Source organism: Elephas maximus, chromosome 9 (genome assembly GCF_024166365.1).
Source record: "Elephas maximus indicus isolate mEleMax1 chromosome 9, mEleMax1 primary haplotype, whole genome shotgun sequence".
NCBI classification, from domain to species: Eukaryota; Metazoa; Chordata; class Mammalia; order Proboscidea; family Elephantidae; genus Elephas; species Elephas maximus.
Window position 1 is genome coordinate 77,353,062 of NC_064827.1, and position 22,903 is coordinate 77,375,964.

General features: G+C 43.6%; 1 protein-coding gene across 6 annotated transcripts in view; it reads left to right on the top strand.

Moving 5' to 3' along the window:
* Positions 1 to 22,903, top strand: part of MVB12B (multivesicular body subunit 12B) — a 188,061-nt gene that overhangs the window by 63,361 nt on the left and 101,797 nt on the right. For all 6 annotated transcript variants that reach the window (XR_007518573.1, XM_049894916.1, XM_049894917.1 and 3 more), the window contains exon 6: positions 2,464 to 2,586. Coding sequence is in view for 5 of the 6 variants with exons in the window: in XM_049894916.1 (XP_049750873.1) it covers positions 2,464 to 2,586 (123 nt within the window). In the remaining variant the exon portion in view is untranslated. The remainder of the gene's footprint in view (positions 1 to 2,463; positions 2,587 to 22,903) is intronic.

Here is a 22,903-nt window from a genome sequence, read left to right on the forward strand (position 1 = left end):
AATTATGAATGAGAGGAGTGGCTCCCCCCAAAATATACAGGAAGGAGTAAAAAAAAATCAGAAGTGGGGTGAATGGATGCTGGACATCTGAAAGATAACAGATTTCACTATACTCAGTAAGCTGACATTTAAGTCCATCGTATTAATCAGTGTGGTAGGTAGCTTTTCAGTCCCCTTGACCGTACGCCTCCTTCCCAGGCCGGGCTCTCCAGACATGGTATTTGTCACTGGATTCCCAGGGATGCATTCTCTTACTTGGCTTTCGAGGTCGGCCTCCTGGATCTGGTTCATGCTCTGTTTTGCTTCTTGTTTTGTTGAGCCCAGAGCCTCCTCTGTACTCTAAAAGCCAAGGTCTTTCATCTTATAGTAGACACAGTCTAGGCAATGGACAAGAGCTGTAGCGTTTTCTTGAAGCAGCGTGGGCAGCAGACATCACGGAAACAGAGATTATTTTCAGCGTGGTTGGTACACAACAGTTTCTTTAGTTTCTCCAGCTGTGGGATCTGTGTGCTGTGTACCAAGATTTTGTGATTCTTAAGAAAAGCTCTATGATCATTCCCCTCCTACATGCTCAAAAGTACTGTTTTGCCACGTTGTTTAAATTAATTATGTAAACAGGATTACAGGACTAGGAAATATTTAAGAGAATAACCATACTTCAAGTACCTTAGAAGCAGCAGTTTACATACAAATAGTAGAAACCCACAGTTTAATCATAAGCTTTTGAAGTCTAATTTCAGTTATTATGTGTATTTTTAATTACAAACTATACTATTTTAAAAGATTTATTTTTTAAACAGTTTAAAACCCTAAGGAATAGATTTTTACCATGTGTGCCTTGATAATCAAAACTGGAACCTTTTTTTCCTTTTGTATCATTTTGAAAAGATTGCTGAGTAAAGTATATTTCTATTTCATCTTGATATAAAAATTCTTTTCCAAAGGAAGACAATTCCAGTGTTATTTTTAAATAAGAAAAGAGAATTCAGTATTAGGACTCTAAGTCACTTATTATTGAAAATGGGCACAATTCTACATGTTACCTTGCAAGGGTTTGGCATGTCAGCTGGAGGAGACAGAAACCTCAGGTTAAGAAGGGCTCCTCTAGGGTCTGACATCCCAGAGCCCTGACTAAGATACAGTGAAATCAGAGAAGCTGACTGGAGTCAGCCATCTAATGAGACATAACGGTGGTTTTAGACTAGCTCTTGGGGTGTACTGAGCAGCTTACTGGAAGTGTCCACAGGATAAATCTGTTTTCATGTTTTGAAGAGATGATATCCCTTTATATCAGATCCCAAAGATCCAGTTCTATGGGGCAGTTGAGAAGTCGAAAACTGGATGTGGCTACAGTAACCCTGTTACAATTCCGAAGAATGTACCTGACTCAAACACTCAAGACTGTGTGGTATAAGGCGGGGCTGTGGGGAGGTTGTCTACTAAAGAGCCCAGCGTGGCATCTGGGAGGCCCTTTTATGTCCATTCTTGTTGAGGTGGTTGGTGAGACATGTGCCTGGGGCGTTGTGGTTTGAAGATATTCCCCAAACACGGAGGGGTATTTGCTGACCCTGAGAATGAGGGCAACTGTAGGTAACATCTTAGCTTTAAGGGGCTGTGTCCTGAAATTATAGGTCCTTGGGCGGCACAAAATATTTGCACTCGACTACTAACCTATCCACCCAGCAGCCCTGTGGAAGAAATGCCTGGTGTGATCTTCTTCTGTAAAGATTAACCAAAACCAAACCCACTGCCGTCGAGTAGATTCTGACTCGTAGTGACTCTGTAGGGTTTCCAAGGCTGTAAATCTCCATGAAAGCAGGTTGCCACATCTTTCTCTCCATCTAGCAGCCCTGTGGAAGAAAGGCCTGGTGATCTGCTTTTGTAAAGATTACAGCCAAGAAAACTATGGAGTAGTTCTACTCTGTAACACACGAGGCTGATATGAGTCAGAGTCAACTCAGGTAGCAATGGGTTCATTTTTTTTGGTTTGGATCCTGAAACGGGAGCATGCTGTAGGGTACAGTGGGCCTGATTCTTCTCATGGTTAAAAACCAGGCATACATGTCTGTCAGCCCATTTTTACATCTGCCTCACCCTAATTACACAAAGGATTTGAAGTGCATTACCACATTAACACCTACAATGAAGTGGTAAAGTAAAAAGAATTTTAAAAAATGAGAACCAAGGAAATGTCAGTAAGGGTAGGAAGGCAAGCTCTGTGGTGGGTGAAGAAGATGGCTGTGTCATCAAGTCCTGCCTCATTGAGAGAGTCACCCTCACATTACACTCTGAACCATGACAGCCAGGGTACAAAGGGAGGTAATGTAGCTGATCTTGCACAGGCAAGAATTGATTCCCTGGTCTTTGAGTCTGTGACTCTTTTAAATGAGTTGGTTTGCTTTGTCACTCGTGGAAATGCTTTATGTTAAACAGCCCCTTAAAGATTTCTCTTTTCTCCTAAAGGGAATTGAACAACATGGGGATCTGGTATCGAATGGGCAGAGTACCAAGAAACCATGACTCATCTCAACCCACAACGCCTTCCCAGTCATCAGCTGCTTCCACCCCAGCCCCTAGCCTTCCCAGGTGAGGCCCTGCCATTGGCGCTCTGTGCGTGTGACAGAGCTATGTCGTCTGAAGTCCCCCTGTGTAACATTTTAGAGTACCTCCACGTGGTATCTGCAGCGTGTGGCTGAACAATTGCATAAGTAGCCTATCTGTGGAGGAGATTTTAAAAAATTCGGTTAGAAACTTTTGTATTGCATGAATTTACAGGCCGTTGTCTATTCTATTTTGTACATGTTCTGCAGGCCCCTATAATAGCAGAATATACAATCTAAAATTGGCTATTCCAAAGACCTTAGCATGCACACAGACACATGCTTTGTAGCCATGTAGTTGGGATCACAGGCCTTACGAAGGTGGAATTCCTTCTCTGCCTCAACCAGCAACTCATTTGAAACCCAGGAGGTTTGGTAAGTAATTATGTTCATTGTCATATTTCTTTTCCCAGTGAGCCACAAAGTATTTAAGAAATAGGTGTTTTGGGTATGAGAGAATAGTGAGACTTTTTCAGGAGATGTTAGTTTTAATGACTATTTCCACAAAGGCACTCGGATAAGAAAACCGGCTTATCTCCGCAACTGATTTCAGCCGTAATAAAGACAGTAATAGTTTCTACGTTTTTGTAGAAAGCAGATGGTAAAAAGAATCCTGTCATAAAGAACCTCTGGTACATAAGAACCTCTGCATCACCAGTAGTAAAAACCTGAAGGCAAGGAACAAACAGCAGTGATGGATTAAGTTTGAGAAAGGGATTTAAAAAGTAAATAAGTAAGAATTGGTGAGGCAGTGTCATTTGGGGATTGATGTATGAGGAGGGTTCTAAACACATCCCTGTGGGGGTATAGAGATTGGCAGAATCTGTCAGGAATCGGGGCCAACAGCCACCCGTGCCTCCCCCTCCAGCCGCACACACACACACCCTGCCCTCAGAGAGGTGACAAGGAGAGACTTACGCTGCACCGGCTTTCCCTGCTCTGTGCCTTTCACACAGCATCCTTTGCACCCTCCTCACATCCTCCTCACTCGCAAGGACACTGCCACAATGAGCCTGCCGCTCAGAGGACTCTGCCCTTGGGGACATCCCCCTGTAAAAACAATCTGGTCTTTCTCATGACAGTTTCACAAACAAAAAGTGGTTTTTAAAGTTAACTACCCCTGGAACCACCGGAAACTTTAGAAGTGCTTTCAGTTCCACTTTGGTATGAAAAGGTATGAATAGCTATGAGCTTCCCAGGGACGCAGGTGTGAGCAGCTGAGTCTCCTTGTGCTCAGGAGTGCGAGCGCAGCTTAGTTCCACCCTTGCTCGTTCTTTGTCATGGCACATGAGCGCCGTCCCAGCTGTGTGCTGGAGAACACTGCTCAGGCCCATCACCCATGGTTGGGTTCAGTGCAGGTCCATCACCTGAGCTTGGGGTCAGCTCTGGTTGGGGCTCAGTGGAGAGGCCAGAAAGCTTCGCAGAGGACTGGCTGTCCTGGTCATCTGAAAGAATTCTTGTTGCCTTTAAGTAGTTATGGCTGCCCCCTCTTGACCTCATATGATCTGGAATGGCCAGAAATGGGTACCATCTCAAGGCAGGCTTTAACATACTGTTGGGAAGAGAAAGAACAGTGGTTCTCCCAGGTAAGGCAGGGAGAGTGATCTCCCCAGAAGCTTGCTGTGAGAGGAGGGTCACTTGCAGCTGAAGGTAAAGGGCCTGAGAACACCAGGCGAGTGGAGCAGGGCCAGAACTGGAGGGTAGCACATCTGAGGAAGTGTTTGTCAGACTTAGTATTTTATAACCTCTTGTATAGTTTTTGGTTTACAATGGCTGTAAGGAAATTGGATCAGTTTTGTTTTACTTGCCAAATAAAACAAATGTCAAAATAGTCAATATAAAATGTATTCTAATTTGGCTGAGTTAAGTCAGCCAGTATGCAGTAGGGTAATTGAATGTTATGTTAATGCTTCCCAGTAAAAACCACTTGTCCTTCTCAAGCTCTCCTCTCTCACTGTGCAGGTAGTTGACAGGTAGTGTGCACACTTGTGTAAGGCTCCTCACTCCTCAGGGGTTTTTTTTGGTATTGGTTTCCTATGTAGTGTCTTAGATTTTTTTTTTTAAATGAAACTCTGACTAATTATACAAATTTCCCATTGGAGATTTGTGAAATGATGAGTATGATATTTTATTCCTTGAGGCTTCAAGTCTCTGTAAACTATCTAGGAACAGAATCCAATGGCCCTCTCTCTAGTGCTAAGCCCATGGTGATGCTTGTGTTCCTGGTCCCCAGTATCTATAGTGGGCCTGGTTTTCCAAAAGACCTCCAGTTGCAAATAGTTTGCCCCCCGCCCCCATTCACATTAGTGCATTGTCAGATCCTTGTATTTAGAAAATATGGTCACTGCCCATGTGCCGCACATAGCTGAAGTCAGGAGCAGACTGTGGAGCATATGAGGCCAACGGTTGTAAAAGAGGGTGCGTTGGCTGGATTCCACTGTGGCCCCACTGTCAGCTCGAAGACCAAGCTGCCACTCGGCACTTCTGTGGTCTTGGGTGAGGTCACGCCTTCTTCCCTGAGCCCTCTGGAATATGTGTTCTTTCCCTGTCGGCTCTTGTCATGGGCAGTGCTCAGAGTTTGGCTCGTCTGGGGATCTATGTCCAGCCCCGACTCCTGGCAGCCAGAGTGGCCATTCCCTGTGGCCGTCTGCCACTGCTGCCAGGGCCAGACAGCACGTCTTCCTTGCCTTCTGTGTCCACCTATGGGTCATGCTGCTGATGAAGCTGTAGTCATGAGTTCAGTCTCAGGTGGGAACTAAACAGCAGTGCACAGAGAGGGACTTTGGTCACAGTTCTAGCCTGACACATCTTCCCACAAGTGTGGGCTATTTGGGTGACACCTGGGTGTGTCGTGGGCAGAGCACAGGCAGGGGAGGTGGGCACTCCTTCACTAAAGTCCTGCTCTCCCTTTCTCAGAGCTGCCTCCTCTCTGAGCCCATGACCTCATCTGCAAAATGAGACTTACCCTCTTCACTTGCAGAGTTGATACAGGGCTTGGATGAGAAAATGTGTCTACTGCACTGCATACCACATCTGCTCTCAGCCAAAGAGAGTCATTTTCTTTCGAGAGATTAAATGCAAATCAAGCTTTTTTGAAATATGAAGTCCTGTGGTGAGTGTGATTTTCCTGAGACTGGTGAAAAGTCATACTCTTTAAATGTTACCCTTAGATCTCTGTCTCATCAGCCCACTCCCACTCAGTGCTCAGCCTCCATGGAGTCATGAAGCTAACACAGTCATTTCAGAGGGGCTGTTTTCTTCTGTCTCCTCTTCAGGGTCTTCTCACCCAGTAACCCAGTGCCGTTGACCAGTAGATTGTAGAAACCTTCCATCTGGTCTTGTCCACATCCAACTGTCTCCGCCCAACTACAAATCTGACCTTGGTGCTCCCCTGCTTAAAACCCTCGACGTCTTCCCATTCCCTGTAGAATAAAGGCCAGGCTCCTCAATAAGGCATATCAAGGCCTTGACTTCCAGCTCCCCTGATTTCTCTCGTCTCCTCTCTCAGTCTCCAACCTTAAACATTAGGCCGTAGCTGAACTGGTGGTAGCCTCCTCTCCCTTTTCTGTTTCGTGTTTCTGTGCCCTTGCTCCTGTTGATACTTGTGCATCAAATGTGCCCTGCACACCTGCCTGACTCACTCCTATCCAGCCCTTAGCTTTCAGCTCAGTGACCTGTCTTCTAGGAAGCCTCCCCTGAAGCCCTTGGAGCTGTGTTTATCCTGGACTCTCCTCTCTGAGCACAACTCTGTCATTATGATTCACATTGTGCTGTGGTCATCTCTGTGTCTGGCTCTTCTCCCAGACACAGGACTCCTTGAAGGAAGGGACCGTGTCATGCCCCCTGTTGTCTCTGCAGCACTCAGCCTAGATCCAGGCATGTATTCACTTTGCAACGAAGGCTTCTCAAACAGCTGAGGACCCCGTGCCTCAGCCACTCCAGATTACTCCCGAGTCCCCGAGCACCCTGTGGGTCTTTTTGATTATGAGAGTGATTCAAGCTTGTAGGAGATTCACAGAATGTAGAAAATAATGAAAAGGTAGAAATTCCATCTCCAGTGAGCAAATATTCATAACGTCATGTTGTGTTTCCTTCAAGTCTTTTTTCTGTAGACTTTTTATATTGTTGTTGTTGTTAACTGCCTTTGAATCAGCCCCCAACTCATGGCGACCCCAATCTTCATGACCAGTTGCAGATTGGACCATTGTGATCCACAGGGCTTTTATTGACTGATTTTTGGAAGTAGATTGCCAAGGCTTTCTTCCTAGGCTGTCTTAGGCTGGAAGCTCCACTGAAACCTGTTCAGCATCATAGCAGTACACAAGCCTCCACTGATAGAGGGTGGTGGCTGCTCATGAGGTGGATTGTCTGGGGTCAACCCAGGGTCTCCTGCGTGGAAGGCGAGGATTCTCCTACTAAATCACCAATGCAATGTTTCTTATGTAGGTGATATTATATTGTGTAATAGTAGGTTTGTGTTCTGCTGGGGTTTTTTTTCCTATGTAATGTTAAACCATAAGCATATGAAATACTTCCTAAAATGTGGTCTCTGTGGACGTAGAGATCAAGTTGCTAACACCAAGGCTAGAGTGGGAGTATAGTGATCCAGCGCCCTCTACTGACCAAACTTGGAAGTGGCTGGGAGCAATGGGGTGCTGGTTTCTGAGCAGTTGGCAGCAAGCCACATTCCCTGCAAATTCTCAGGACTGGGAAGGCACAGGAGAAGGGCCAATAGCAGATATTGCCTGCCTTCTCTTAACTTCCATCTCAAAAGCTAAAAAGTTGTATCCTGCCTCCATTACGTATGTTGTCACACATTTTTCAAAAAATTCCCTGCCATTTTTTTGGAGAGGTCTTATTTCCAGCTTTATTTCAGACAAAAGGGGCATTTGGTGAACCTTTTGAGAGCAGATGGGTCATTACCTGAGGACCTCACAGACCTAGCAGAACTGCTTTCTCTTGCCAGAGGCCCAGAGCTAAGAGCAAGTACTTTCTGCCTGTTTCCTTCCTGATATTTCTCCTTGAAAATGCTTGTGGTAGAGCTGGATGTGGTGTCCTTTCAGAGTGGGCCAATCCCCCTCGGCCATAACTGGTGAGTTGGACACAGTGTTGGGAGCGGTTCGTGACAGAAGGCAGGATAAGATCTGGGGGAGCCCTTTCTCCTCACGATGAATCTTTACCTCGCACACATACATCTCACGCACATCCCTTGGCGGTTTCTAAGTGAAGAAGGGCTTGCCACTGCTTCCAGGAGCCTGGAGCCTCCGCGTTCCATCTGGGTAGGGGGCTGCGATGCCCCTCCATCCTCTGCCCATCAGCTTCATGCACAGCCCCTCCGAGGGCCTGGCCTGAACCTCCATCAGCAGGGTGGGGCTGGCCTGGTAGCTGAGGCACCATCCCATCCGCTCATCTCTCTCCGGGCTGGCCTCGGCTTTATACGCCAGCCTTGTGCGAGCAGACTGCAGGGTTGGTCATCAGGGTTTGCTGATCCTATGCTGTGGAGCTGCCAGGGGCAGAGGTGGAGGTAGAGAAAGCCCCTTCCTGGCTTCAGCCAGAGCAGCCCTTCACTCCTCTCTCACGCTGGGTCTCACATATGAGCCTGCTGAGAAGGAAAGGTCCTGCTGCTGCCATAGCAAAGGTTTGGAAAAGCTCTGGAAGGCAGGTAGATTCACAACTGACTGAGCACCAGTACCCCACGAGTGTGGACGGATGGATGGTTCTGTGTCACCCCAGAAAGAGGCCCTGGTGGACTGTTAGCCCTGGCTTGCTGAACAGTGGAATCATTAGCTTGATAAAGACATCAGAGGCATGCTTATCAAATTTGCAGATGACACAGAGTCATTAGGGACAGCTGAAGTGCTGAGTGACAGAATCAATACTCTGCATCTCCTCCACAGGCTAGAATAGCCAGCTGGAACCAAGAGATGAAAGGTGGTGGGTGTACCCGGAAGGGGCCCCACTGGGGTACAAGAAGTCGATTGCATGAGAACCCAACTGAGGAGCTCTGGCTCAGCAGAGGTTTGTGTGAAATGATGGGGATGGTTGTAAGTTAGGTTATGTTCAATGCAGCCTGGTATGAACAGCGGGGCGTGCCCATGAAATGGTGTTCTGCACCTGTCAGGTACACTGGGAGAGTCACGTCCACTGCCGAGCACCACCTTGTGTGCTGAATATGAGTGTGTAGAATCACTGAGTTTTCACCTGAGTAGAGTCAAGGTAGCTAGCTTCAGATATTTAAATGGCTAGTATGCAGAAGAGAAAGTAGAAATGTTTCAGCGGTGGAGAGGAGGGGTGGTAGGGATGTAGGGGGATGGGAGCTCCAGAAGACAAGACATTCATGTTTATGTGCACACTGGGCTAGGGCAGTCCTAGAAAATCTGGGACATGAGGCTCCATGGCTACACTCTGCCCTTTTCATCAGTCTGAGATGTTGAGTTGTGTGCATCGTGGTCCCAAAGGAGAAGCTGCCACCCAGAGTTCCTCCCACAGACCTCAGGCCATGGGCACATGGGCATATCCTATGACCCTTCACTGATACTGACCTTCCCCTGGGAGGAAGTGTGTCTTCCCACCCAGAGCCACAGAGCACACTGCTCCTTTCCCAGCTGGGGAGTCCTGACCAGCAACTTCTGCCTGCGAGGTGCAGCCTCCCAGGAGCTCTTCCAGGTGTCAGTCAGGGACCTTGAGCTTCCCTTATAAGGTGGTGTGGTGCTCCTCAGAATTGTTCAGTAATCTTCCGGTGATTTGTCAGCTTCCAGCAAATTGTCAGTCACAGGTTCCGAAGTATGTTTCCTAGTGACAGACATAATTGTACTTAACTTTTTGCGTGGATGTTATCAATCTGTGACAGATACTCTGGGAAATGGGGCATTTTGATTGCAGAAGATCTGTCACATGCATTTAGTCTTCCTCTCAGGGACACCAGGATTCAGTCACAACTTTTGCATGTCGATGTCAGGTTTTGAGAACATAGATCCTTGCTGACCTCAAAAATTGTTCCGTCACTCTGATCCCAGGGCTGTCATCTAAAAGGTTAATAGCTCTTCCTAAAGGAGAGAAAAATTGTGATGCAGTGGTCATATGCACCCAAGCTTGTCCCCCATCACAGCCATTGTCAGAAGCCCACAGGTACCCTGTTCCCTCCTGGCCTCCCTGACCCCACCTTCCTGCCAGCCAGAGAATCAGCTCTGCTGCTTCTTGATCAACTCACAGAATAAGTCAGAAATAGGGGATGGAGCCTTACGTCACCAGCTAGAGTCCTCTTGTCTACACTGACAGCCCTAAGTCCTCAGGCTGCCTTCTGTCAGTTTTCAATTATAAGATGGTCTTTGTAACACAGATTGCATCTGTCACCTGCCCTGTTGTTGCAGGACTTGAATGAGAGCCCAGAAGCACCCTGATCCGGGAGGCTGAATTTTCCTTTTCCCTTTCAGCTGTTTGCCTCTCACTCTGAGTAAGGTTTGTTGCTGGAGGCATTGGCCTGTGAGAAGGCCCAGCACTTTCTACTCAGTGATTAATAAATAGGAGAAGGCTTAGCCCCGGCACCCACAGAAAAACAAGGAGGTCAGTGTTTGGGAGAAGCCCAGAGGGCTAGAGGGAATTCTATTTTTAGAGTTGAAAGCTGTGAGTTAATATATGGTTCATCATCTGTAAGAAGTGCTGTGTCCTGCAGGGCTGATTCCCATGATCCTTTTTTTCCCCCAAAATATGAACAAATTGTGACATGGATTTTGAACTCTGTTTCCATAATCGTGACCGATTTTGAGGTTCACTTCCATAGTGATGAGATGGTTTAGGTTTGATGTTCTGGGAAAAGAGGGCTCAGGTCTTGCTCTTCTGGCTATTACCTGTGGGACCTTGAAGACTCTGCAGGTCATGTCCAGCCATAACTATGGGCCTGGCTTTATTTAGAATAATTTGATTTCCTTTTTCGTCATGCTAAAACCACATACATTTTGTTGTTGCTGTTATTGTTGTTGAACTCTGAAGATGGGACACACATTTTCATATCTGTCCTTGAAGTGACACTCCTTTTTTAAGATGAAGACTGTAATGCATATTTTTTTGCACAGGAAGCAGCCTGAGTGGGTTGACAAGCATTAGCACCATGCATTTGAATTATCCCCACTCTGCCAGTGCTACAATCCACCCACTCCAGTCGAAGTACCAACAACCAGAGGGCATCTCAGAGAAGAACCCTCGGGAGGGGTAGGACCTGAGCACTACATCAAAGTTAGATTAGGGTCTGGGCTTTCTGGGGCTCAGGAACTGTTTCATTTAAACACCCATGCTGATGTTCTTTGTATAAAACTTTAAAGCCCTAGGTTGCCTGCCATCCCACTGATGTTTTCAGACAGGCACACGTTCTTTCCTCAGTCTGAAACCATCACTAGCTTTCTGTTATCTGACTTGCTCCCCACATCATCTGATCCTCTGCTTAATTAGCGAGTTTCCTCATGGCCCCTGAATGTCCTTCTCATTCCAAAAGCATCTCTGGGCATCTCATCTCATGCCAACCCCCTCCCATCTGAAAGAGTTCGACTGGAGTCCAAAATGCTAAGGATTGGTTCTGTACACCCTCCAGACCTGTTGCAGCCCTCACCTCTTCTAGAAAGCCCAGCCCCTGTTGGTTTACCCTCTGCCTCTCCTCCAGTTGCCTGCACTGTACAGTTTGGCATTTCATATTTCCCTGTCTTTGCTACATGCACTATGTTTGGTCATACTGACTAGATTTGCTGTCTTGTTGATAACAAGGATTCTCATGTATTCTTTTTCTCTTTTAGAGCCTCAGAAAAGGCTAGTTACAAAGAAATAAGAATGATGATACCATTGCCACACTGTGTATTGAAAGTTAGCAAGTATGTTCAACTGTGTCATCTCATTTGATACAGTTAATGTTCAGTGAAAAACATGTGGCCCAAAGATGGCAAGGACCTCTGAATTCCAGATGCCTGGCACATGGTAGGCACCCAGAAAATATTTATTGCATGTATAAAGTGAGTTGGTTTAGGTGCATAGGACCAGGAATCATGCATTATCGGTCATTCTTCCATCCATCCTACTATCTGACAGAGACTTGCATCACATTTACTAGATGCCAGTCACTGTTCCAAGTGCTTTCCAAATAGTAACTCTTTTAGTCCTAATAACACAGCTCTGTGAGTTGGGTGGAAACGCTGGTGGCGTAGTGGTTAAGCGTTATGGCTGCTAACCAAAAAGGTGGCGGTTTGAATTCACCAGGCGCTCCTTGAAAACCCTATGGTGCAGTTCTACTCTGTCCTATTGGGTCTCTATGAGTCGGGATCAACTCGACGGCAGCAGGTTTGTTTTTTCTGGGGTGGGTGAGTCAGGTACTATTATCATTCCCATTATAAGATGAATAAACTGAGATCAAGGAGGTTAAATTACTTGCCCAAGTTCACACACCTAGTAAGTGTCTGAGCTAGGATTTGAACTCAAATGGCCTGATTCCAGAGCCCTTGCTCTAAACTGCTAAATAGTAGCCACTCAGAAACTGCTTAGTGAACACGTAGCATTCAGACCTCTGCTTTCTAGTTATGGACAAGCTGTCTTCAGCTTGCAGAGGTATGTTCGTGGTCACAGGGTCACTGGTTGTGGGGCATTTCATTAGGGACACAGCCCACCCAGGAAGCCCAGCTGTCTTCACATGCCCCTGACCAGCAGCTTAACAGAGAACGACTTCCCAGAGTGAGCATGTGTGGGTGGGGGAGTGATGGGTGATAAGGGAGCGGGTTGTTTTCTAGAGGTTCTTCTGTTCGGAAGCCGCCCAGTCAGCGTTCACACTCTTTCAGGGAGACATGCAAACGTTGGCTGGAGTCCAGTCCACTTGAGTTGTAGATAATGGCTGAGGAAAACATGTGGAGGCCATACATGAGAGAGTCCCAGCATCACAGATCTCCTCGAATGGCTTCAAAGCTGCCGATTAAGCAGGGTTACCAGCAGTTTGATTTATTCTGGTGATTATGAGGGTGGTGTGAAAGAGACCTACGGAGTGAGGTTATTTGAATATCTTCAAAATGCTTTTGAACAGATCTGTGACTGCTTCTGTCACAGAATCAAACTTAGTTCTGGTGTCAGAGTAATTTTGAAGGCAAAATTTCATTAGAATGCAGTTTGGTATTGTTAGATATGAATGATGAGTTTAGGCTGAGCAGTACACTTTTTGATATTAATTTTTAATATGGCTTCTTGGGAAGTCAGAGCTTCTATTTAATGAAGAATTGACTATTAGTCAATACAGCTTCCACCTCTGAGCGGGCCTTCTTTCTTTTTACTCTCACACATCAGATTTTGACAAGGTATTTGCTGCTTGTAAATGTGTTATCTTTGTAATTGTGACTTTGTGAGTATCTTATTTTTCTTGGTGGTTATGATGGTTATGTGTGCTTTTTTTTTTTTGTGGTCTTGAGAAGCAGAGTTATAAATGTGAAATTATTTCCTACTATGCCTGGTTCTCAAGTGTATGAGGGCTCTTTGTGCAGTTGGCTTAAGCCGTGGGGTTTGGTGAAAGGCCTTTTTCAGGATTATGAAAATAGTTTTCTGTGTGTCAGAACAGATTTATCAGTTCACTTTAGGGTTGGTTTTGTGAACCAGACCATTTAAAGGAGGATATTTTACCTTTTATCAGAGTGGAAGCTGACAGTCTATTTGGAGGGATCTCTATGGAATAGCTCATCTAGGTCTTTCAGTGTAAATCTAGTCACTAAACAAAGTAAAAATGGGAGTTAAGCCAGCGATATTTCCTGGGATTTCACTGCACCCTACTCTGTGCTGTTCTATTTCAAGGCAGGGTTTCAATTATTAATTTGGATATTTAATAAAATCCTTTGCTTGCATTAACTTTTAAAAGGCCTTTTTGAGTTTATTTGGACAGGGTTTTTGAATGGGGATAGGGTAGAATTGAACTTGAATATCCTTCTTGAGTAGCGGATATTTTATTTCTAGTTGGGTAATAATATTTGTTAATAATAATTGTTTTGTTGATAATAATTGTTATTATTAGAATAACCACAATCATCATCATCATCATTGTTATTTCAGCTACAATTTTTTTAGCATCTGGTGCCAGGCATCATATAAACACTTTATATACATTGTTTTAATCTTTATAACCATGCCATGAGGTGAATGAATGATCGTGTTCTCATTTGAACAGATGAGAATATCGAAGCCTGAAGAGACCATGACTTCCTTGAGGGCAGAGAGTTAGGACAAATGGTTTAGAGGACCCAGAATTTGAGCCCAGGTGTCAGCATCATGTCCTGCCTGCCTTCAAGAAGGCTTGGGGCCTCCAGAATTTTAGAACTCTTTACCTCAGTGTTTCCTGCAGCCAGCCGGCGTGGCCTTGGGTGGGACCAAATACAGCCATGAACTGTTCCCCACCATGGTCCACATTTCACCTCCGTATTCGTCATTGCTGCATTTTGCTAAACAAATTGTTTTCCACAGCTTTTGAGATTGATTGGGCAAGAAGGCAAAAAATGCTGCCTTTGGTTCTTTGTCAGTGGGTTTGTTGTTTCTCAGCGCAGAGCCATTCATTTTCCGCCCTGCATTCTCACGCACATAGCCTTTTATGAATCTGAGTTTGGCAGCCCCGCTACTCTTGGATTTTGGAAAAGCGGATATTTTAGTAGGCTGGAAGGAGATGAAAAGCTAGCAGTGCCCATATGTTCCTTGTTTTTGAAAGTAAGGTCAGTGAGGTTTAGAGACTCTTTAAATATTTCAGTTTATAAGATTAGACTAGATCATCTGGAATGGAAGTGTGGTGCCCTAGGTCCCAGACTTTGCTTTTTACTTCATTTCTTTTATATGGGAGGTAGGTGTTTTGGCATTGCAGGGTTCAAGTGTAATAAAACTTAAATGTAGTGAATAAATACCATGATTTGGAGCATTGCTGCAGCTATGAAAGTTAGTTTCCTTTTTTTTTTTTTTTTCCTTTTTAAGTAATCGGCGACTTGAAAAATAGCAGATTGGTACAAGGATTGTAACTTAAGAAAGTGAAAACTCCTAAGCTTTAGAAGGAGTATAATCTTTGGCATTTTTCTAAGGAAGCATTTTCTTCACTCAATTAAAACTTCCAAGAGTGAGATTAGACAGCCATCCTGAAATGTTCATTTGAATAGTTTGAAATTCAACAAAAGTGTGCATTTTCAGTTAAGACAGTGCCATATTTTGCCTCATTTTCCCTTGAATTATGAAGGGTAGATGATGTGGTAGTTGTTTTTCTTAATTCCAAGACAATTACAGAAGCCCAGGTTATGAGCAACTGTCTAGGCCAGCCCCAGGTTTCAGTGAATGGCCAATGGAGGGGACTTGCTGATGCCTCACAGGAAGAGAGAGAGCTGGGGCTGGGTCTCCTCATCTCTCCTTCCAGAGCACCTAACAGTTTACATTTTTCACTGCAAGGAGATTTATAAAGGATTTTCACTGCCAAGATGTGCCCTTGGTCATCAGCATGAACTGCTAGAAGACACCTGGGGGAGAGAGGCCTGTTGTCACCACCGTTGCGGAAGGACTGAATGCCTGGGAGTAGGAGGGACACTGACCTTAACTGTTTTCCAGGGCCCTGCGCTTTTCCCACAACAGAGTGAGCTGGAACTCTGTGCCCGCTGCCACTTCCTGTCATGTACTGCTCACTTTTCATACCTTACTCATTTCTAAATTTCAGAAGTACTTTGTCACTTTAGAGGAGGTAGTCATTAATAACCATTATTTAAAACTGTCGAGTCTTCCTCTCTGTGTGTGAGTGTCTGAGTTAAGCATCCAAAAAATTGGCCTTGTTGGTGGCAAACAGTGCCACCATATTGACAGATCAAGACTGCCCCCACCCCCACTCGCCTTCTCACGTGAGAGTTACTCCGCGCCTGTCTTTAATCACCGAGAGGGTGTCGACAGAGAGTGCTTGAAGCCTGTCCTCCTGGAATTCATTAGTATTATTACCAAAGCCTGTGTTGTAAATTGTTCATTTTTTTTAACTGCTTAGAAAAAATTTTCCTTAACTATTTCATTTTAATGTACTTTAACCAAAACAACAACAACAAAAAGATTTTTCTCATCAAACATTTGAAACAGAGTATTTCAGAAACCCTGACTTCAGATCCCATTAGGTGCAGACTCTGAGCAGTTTGTTCTACATGAGGCTGAAATCACATCTCCACACCCTTGGGCTGTGGGGTGGGGACAGAAAAGGAACCCCCAAACCTTCCGATGGTGGTTAAGAAAAAGAATTGGCATTAACGTATGTTAATGGACGTTGTTATTCTTTAACGTTGAAATTCCACTAAAGTACTAATAATTACTATTAATATCTTTCAGTGGAAACTTACAGTAAAGGAGCAATAGTAGGAACAGTATTTAAGGGAAAGCTGCCGGCATGATGAGAATGCAAATAAGTGTTATTAGCCTAATGATTTTGCCGTCGCCATGGTTGTGCAGCAGCAGTGTTGTGAATATGTCATCCGGCACCCGTGAATTTGGAAAGTGTGTCAAAACACAACTTCAATTAGTTTGCTCTAATTATGGCTCTGGAGAGTTTGTAACTACATCACTCCTCATTAAAAGAGATTTTCTTATATAGATTAATGTAATGTACAAAGGAAAGTTTCAAAGTTCCTGATGCCATTTGCTCCCACAATGAGCAAGCTCAGAGCAGGGCTGATGGATTCTGGGTCTCCTCCTGCCGCCCGGCCAAGGCAGGGGGCAGAGCAGGGTTGCGGAAGAGGAGGCTGCACAGCGTGGGGCTGCTTTTTCCCTCTGTCCGGTAATCAGCTTCTTGCTAAAAGTGGCCATAGCAAATGGAGCTTTGACGATTTTCATAAGAGGGTAATTGAACACATCTCAAGCTTTTAAGAGAAAATTGCTAGTCTGAAACTATCAGGATGTCCCTCATTTTTAGCATCTTAGTGGACTCTGGGGAAACCCTGGTGACGTAGTGGTTAAGTGCTATGGCTGCTAACCAAAAGGTCAGCAGTTCGAAGCTACCAGGTGCTCCTTGGAAACTCTATGGGGCAGTTCTACTCTGTCCTATAGGTTGCTATGAGTCAGAATGGACTTCACGGCAATGGGTTTGGGGTTTTTTTAGTGGACTCTGGAAGCAGAAGGATCTCTAGACCTACTACGGCCAAGTGCAGTGTGTGAAGTCAGCCTTTGGTCCTGTTGTGGGGGCTTTGGAGAGGTTATGTTGAAAATTTTTTGGTGTTTGGTCATGTAAAATCACATGGCTTATATAAAACGTCAATAGAAGTCTTCATAAAGTGAAAAAGAGCACCTTAAGGAGATATTACCTCTTGTCTAAACTGATGTGTAGTTATAAATGCTATTCGTAAGCCATTGCCATTTTTAAAGAAAGACAGATTAATATTTTCTTGTTCTATTGCTGACTGTTCCCGCCTGCTGGACACTCGAACTGTTTTGCAGCGCCCACCTTTGCAGGATGCCCCGGGACGGCCACACCTTGTCTCAAGTCGTCTGTAGAGGCCAGTCATTTCCTTGACCTTTACTGCCCTCCCCTCGCCCCATTCTCCTGAGCAGGCAGGCTGCAGCATCATTGTGACTTGCCATTTTGGGGAGCTCAGTGGTGTGTTTTGAATCCAAGGAGTTAAATTTCAGAATGCTGGTTGAGTTCCCTCTCAATTTATTTGCACAGTGTAGCATATCTCCAAAACACAGCTTTGAATACTTTTTTTTTTTTTTGGTCGTTAAGTATTCTTTGTCATCATTTTTTATGAGTGTAAGTGTGTGTGTGTGCATGTGAGTTTTTAATGAGTAACTTAACCCTTCTTTATACCACTCAGAAGCAGTGTGGCCTTGAGCAAGTTATATCATCCCTTTGAGCCTCAGTTTCCTTTTCTGTAAAATTGGGCTAAGAATAGCTTCTTTGCAGGATAGTTGTGAGAATTAAATGAGGGAACATGTGACAGTGCCAAGCCTGGCACACAGTGGGTACTCCTGCATGTTACCTCTCTGTGTTCAGGATTCATTTCAGAATTTAGTCTTAGACCTTTTTCTTGCCACCATTTGGCTCCTTTCTGTCCCAGCTATAACTTCTATCAGCAACAGTCCTTTCCACATTCTCACAGAATCAAAGACTCTGGGAGCAACCTTCCTCCCTGCAGAGCAGGGACAAGAATTGCTGTGCTCACAGGTGAGCAGCTGTTAAGGGGTTAAGGTAGTAATCGTGTAAGTCTTCCAGGCTTTCTCCCAGTTCTGCGATAATTTGATGAAGAACTTCACCCTAATTAAATATTCAAATTAGGAGTAAGTGTCAATATGGCTTCCCATTGCCTGGAATGATGATTAATTGTATTCGAAACTCTAGTGGCCCGCTGTAATCTAAACCGAACTGTTGTTCTTGATTATTTCTGTTGCGCACTTGCCATGTTTTTGTTTTAAGATTTAAACTCATAATTGATTTGCCATATGCTGCACGTACTTTGAAGCTATGCATTTAGGAACTTGGGGAGTTTGGAATTGTGATTTCCTTAGTTTTCTAGTGGCAGCTTTTTTTCCCTTGTCCAATGCAGAGTGATTTGGTGTGTGTGGGTGTTGCCCATGAGAAAAACTCGTTATATAGTCAGGTTGGTAGGCTGAAGTTATATTGATTATGGCAAATGGGTTGTTTGAATGGAAAATGAACAGATCTGCATTTATACTTACTTTGTTACAGGGCTTCGAACCGGTTTGTTCTAGTTAGAGCCCCCCTGCCGAGAATTTGCATTCCTACCGTAGATATACTGAATCAGAATCTACTTTTTAACAAGATCTCAGGGGATTCTTATGTATAATAAATTTTGAGAACCGCTGCTCTACTAGTGGTTCTCAGAATTGGTCCCTAACCAGCAGCTTTAATAGGAACTTGTTAGAAATGCAAATCTCAGCAGGGATTCAAACTGGAACAAACCAGTTTGAAGCCCTGCTTTGTGCCTTGCGTTGTCTTATGAAAACAGCATAAACCAAAAAACCAAACCCCTTGCCATGCAGTCGATTCCAACTCATAGCGACCCTATAGGACAGAGTACAACTGCCCCGTAGAATTTCCAGGGAGTACCTGGTGGATTCGAACTGCTGACGTTTTTGGTTAGCAGCTGTAGCTCTTAACCACTACGCCACCAAAGTTTCCAAAGCAGCACAGATAGCATTATGGAAAGAGCATGAACTCAACTCCTAGCTCTAGCATTTTCTTTAGCTGCGTGACCTCGGGCAAGCTCTTTAACCTCTCTGAACCTCTTTTCCCTCATCTATAGAATAATACCTTGCTGGGTTGTGAAGATTAGGGATGAATGTGAAGCCTGAAGAATAGTGCAAATGCTAAGTAAGTGGTCATAGTCATAGGTAATTACAGAAACAAAGCCTTCAATGCCCTTCTCCTTTAGAAAGCCACTCCTGACCATCTGAGTCAGGTGATCTCCCCTCTTTCTGATTCTTGGAGCTTTTGTTACCTGTATCTTGCTTTGTCACATCTCTTGTGTCATGTCGTGTCTCTTGAATTATTGGTTTATTGCTCAGGCCTTTTCTCCCTTACTGCATTCTTTCCTCTTTGGTCCTATGTCCCAGGATACTTCACAGGGCGTAGTGGAATGCCTGGCACTTGGTAGGGTCTCAGCAGATGTTTGCTACTTTGAGGTGTTTTTATTTTTCATCCCGTTGTTATAAAATTGAGGCATATAACCTTATCATTTTGCATACTTATGTTATTTAGAGCTTTTTGCTTTGCAATGTAGGGGATTTATAGCATGTGTTTCAATTTACTTGTCAATAAATTCCTAAAGGAGAAAATCTGAGTCTCGTTTTTTTTTGTTTGTTTGTTTGTTTGTTTTTTAAATCTATCTCGGGGCCAAACACAGGGCTTGGCATATAGTAAGATCACAATTAAAAATTGATGAACTATGTCAGTTGCAACATACTAATTACAGCAGCCCTGTATGCCTGTTGATACCATGGTCCATTCCTCCTTGGATGGGATCATGTTCATCGGGTATATTTGGAATTAAGTTTTCAGGCCTGGGTAATGAAAGTTTATCAGATAGTGAATATCATTGTATAGGAAATAGGTCCATTTCAGGTTTTGTAAAACCTCACATGTCTTTGCTGGTGTCAAATACAAAACAAAATGAGTCTCATGTGACTGTCAGAAATGGTAGTAAATATTGTACATGGTGGTTTCTCTCTGAGATTGGCTCCAAAATCAATGAAAAAAAAAAATCACCATGCCTGAAAATATGTAAGGCCTAGAGTCGTTAAAATAACCGACTTTATGTTTTAGTGGAGCTAATTTGCAAGGAAAAATTACAATACTTTTTTTGCATCTCTGGTCTTCACAGACCTTAATCGTAACTCAGTATCTCAGCTTGAAAGCACAGGGGACCTAGATCAGGAATCCTGGCTGTGAAGTCATTGAGGAGGGTGCTGGTGCTAGTCAGGCCCTTCCAGCTGAAAATGATTTATTTTAATTACCTTCCAGGATGCTCCAATACCTGAGCATATGGTCCTTAAGAAATAAGATTCCCCAAACTGTCAGCAAGTATGCGCAATGGTCAGGGACCTCTTTCTGACACCGTTGACCAGCCTTGGAGAGCGAATGCTCTAGAAGGTGCTTATTAAAATGCCAGCAGGTGCAGCGAAGGTCCCCTTCCCTGTGACTCCCTCACCCTGCTTGTGCCAGGTGTTTTATAAGAGCCTTTTTCTTCATTAAATGGCATTCATTAAGCACGTCCTTACACCTGGCACAGAAGCTGTGTGTCACAGATGACTTCTTCCCAATGGTGTTTTGCAGGAAGAAAATGGAATTTCATTTACCCATTTGCTCTATTCCTTTCTCCCTCTTATCTCCTAACTCAATTATTGTTGCTTTTGCATATTCGTTTCCCCTCCCCACCCCCTTAACACCATTGACTTCCCTTTCCACATTACCTTTGGTCCTTGTCCACCAGAAGACACATTATGTAGAAAACAAGATGTTTCTTTACCACGAAATACTATGCTAGGTGCTTTTATATACATTATTTCTTCTAATACTCCCAGTAACTTTGAAAATTATTTTTCTCCTGATTTTTAACATTTTTTTTCCTGATAAAAAGAAAGATAATTTTTCCTTGGAAAAAAAGATAATATTAAAAAATATCTGAAAAAGCAAGGGGGGGAAAAACCCACACTCTCACCTCAGAGACTACTGTTGTCAACACCGTAAGCACCATTGCTAGTCCCAGCCCAGGGCCACCACTGCTGTGATGGGTCTATCTTTCCAGGTCCATTTTTGTACTTTCACATATGTGTATTTGTACTCATAGGTATATATTGTTTTGTGTGCCTGTTTTATGTATCTGTCATTCTACAAGCTTTTTTTTTTTTTTATCTTTTTTAACTCAACAACCATGTCTTTGAGATTTGGCCATATTAACATAAAAGTGTGGAGCGTGTTCCTTCTACTTACTCTATCCTAATTTAGTAATACGTGAACATTCCATATTTTATCTAGACTCCTCTTAATGATGGTCATGAAGGCTTTTCCCAGTTTGTTGCTACCACAAGCACTGCAAAGGGTTCAGTTGCCTGTTTTTTCTTTCAGCAGCGGAGTTCACACATTGCACACAGTTTTGCAGCCTGTGCAGCTCACTCACCATCACATCGTAAGGATTTTCCTATTTCCCTCCCCCCACAAAAAACACCCGTAGCTATCATTTTATGTCCATATAACATGACTTTTAATAATGTTATTTCCGGTTTTTGAGTAGAGCATAATGATTAAAAGCATGAATTTAGTAATTGGCTTGATCAGGGTTCAAATCTAAGCTCCGGTAAACTCTGTGTTCCAATACAAGCTGTGCCCCCTCAGGCAAGTTGCTGAGCCTCTCTGAGACCCATTTTTCAAATAGGATGATATCAGCACCTACTTGTAGGATCAGGATGGGGATTAAATGAGCTAACGCATGTAAGGGCCAAGCCCTGTCCTCAGCACAAGGTAACCCCTGCACAAATGTCAGCTAACGTTACTGGTTTTGTCTTCTTAAATAAGTTATTTTCTACATCTCAGATTATTTCTCAAGCTAGATTAAGAATAAATGCTGGCTCTTTTGTTCCATTGCTTCCCCATTCTCGAATCTTAATTTTAAATCATCTGGAGCGTGTTTTAATGTATTTCTTTTAGAAAAAGGGGCATGAGCAATCTTTTTTGTTACTGTTGTCTTCACACATAAAAAACAATGTGAAGGAGTAAAAGATTCCTCACTCACAACCTTTCCCCCCATTAAAACTCTGTGGCTCTATTGTCTTCATGCAATTTGTATAATAGAGGAAAAGCCTGAAGTCACCATCAGTATTTGCCAAGAATTACCTAGCTGCAGATCTCTTTTCATTGCCTTTTTTCTAGAATGCTGTGAACCCTATTGGCTTTTATATTTAGGCCTTTTTTTTTTTTTAATCAGGAAAGGTTCCCCCCACCCAACTTTAAAAAAGTATAATTGACATACAGTAAACTGTACATATTTAAAGTGTATAATTTGATGAGTTTTGGCGTATGTATATATATATATATATATATATATATATATATATATATATATATATATATACCTGTGACACCATCGCCAAAATCAAAATCGTAAATATATCCACCGCCCTGAAAAGGTGCCTTGTGCTTCTTTGTAATAGACACCTCCCTCCCCAGGCCACCACTGATCTGTTTTCTATTCCTACAAATTAGTTTGCTGTTTCCAGAATTTTACATAGATGGAATCACACCATGTATACTCTCTTTCATCTTGCTCGTTTTACTCAGCATAATTGTCTTGAGATTTATCCCTGTTATGTGTACCAAAGAGGCCTGGTGGGGCTGTGGTTAAGAGTTTGGTTGCTAACCGAGTATCAGCAGTTCAACTCCACCAGCCACTCCTTGAAAACTCTATGGGACAGTCCTACTCTGTTCTACAGGGTCACTATGAGTCGGACTTGACTCGATGGCGACGAATTTGGGTTTTTTTTGTGTGTGTATGTGTGTGCTTATTAAGAAATTTGTTCCTTTTTATTGTTGAATAGTATTCCATTATATGGGTATACCACAATTTGTTTATCCAGTCACCTGTTAACAAACGTTTAGGTTGTTTTCCTTTTTTTTTTTATAAATTACAAATAAGGCTGCTAATACATTTGTGTATAGATCTTTGTGTAGACATATGCTTTCATTTCTCTTAGGTAAAGATTTTGAGTGTACTATCTGGTTGTATGGTACGTGTATGTTTAACCTTTTATGAAACTTCAAACTGTTTTCCGAAGTGGTTGTACCATTTTAC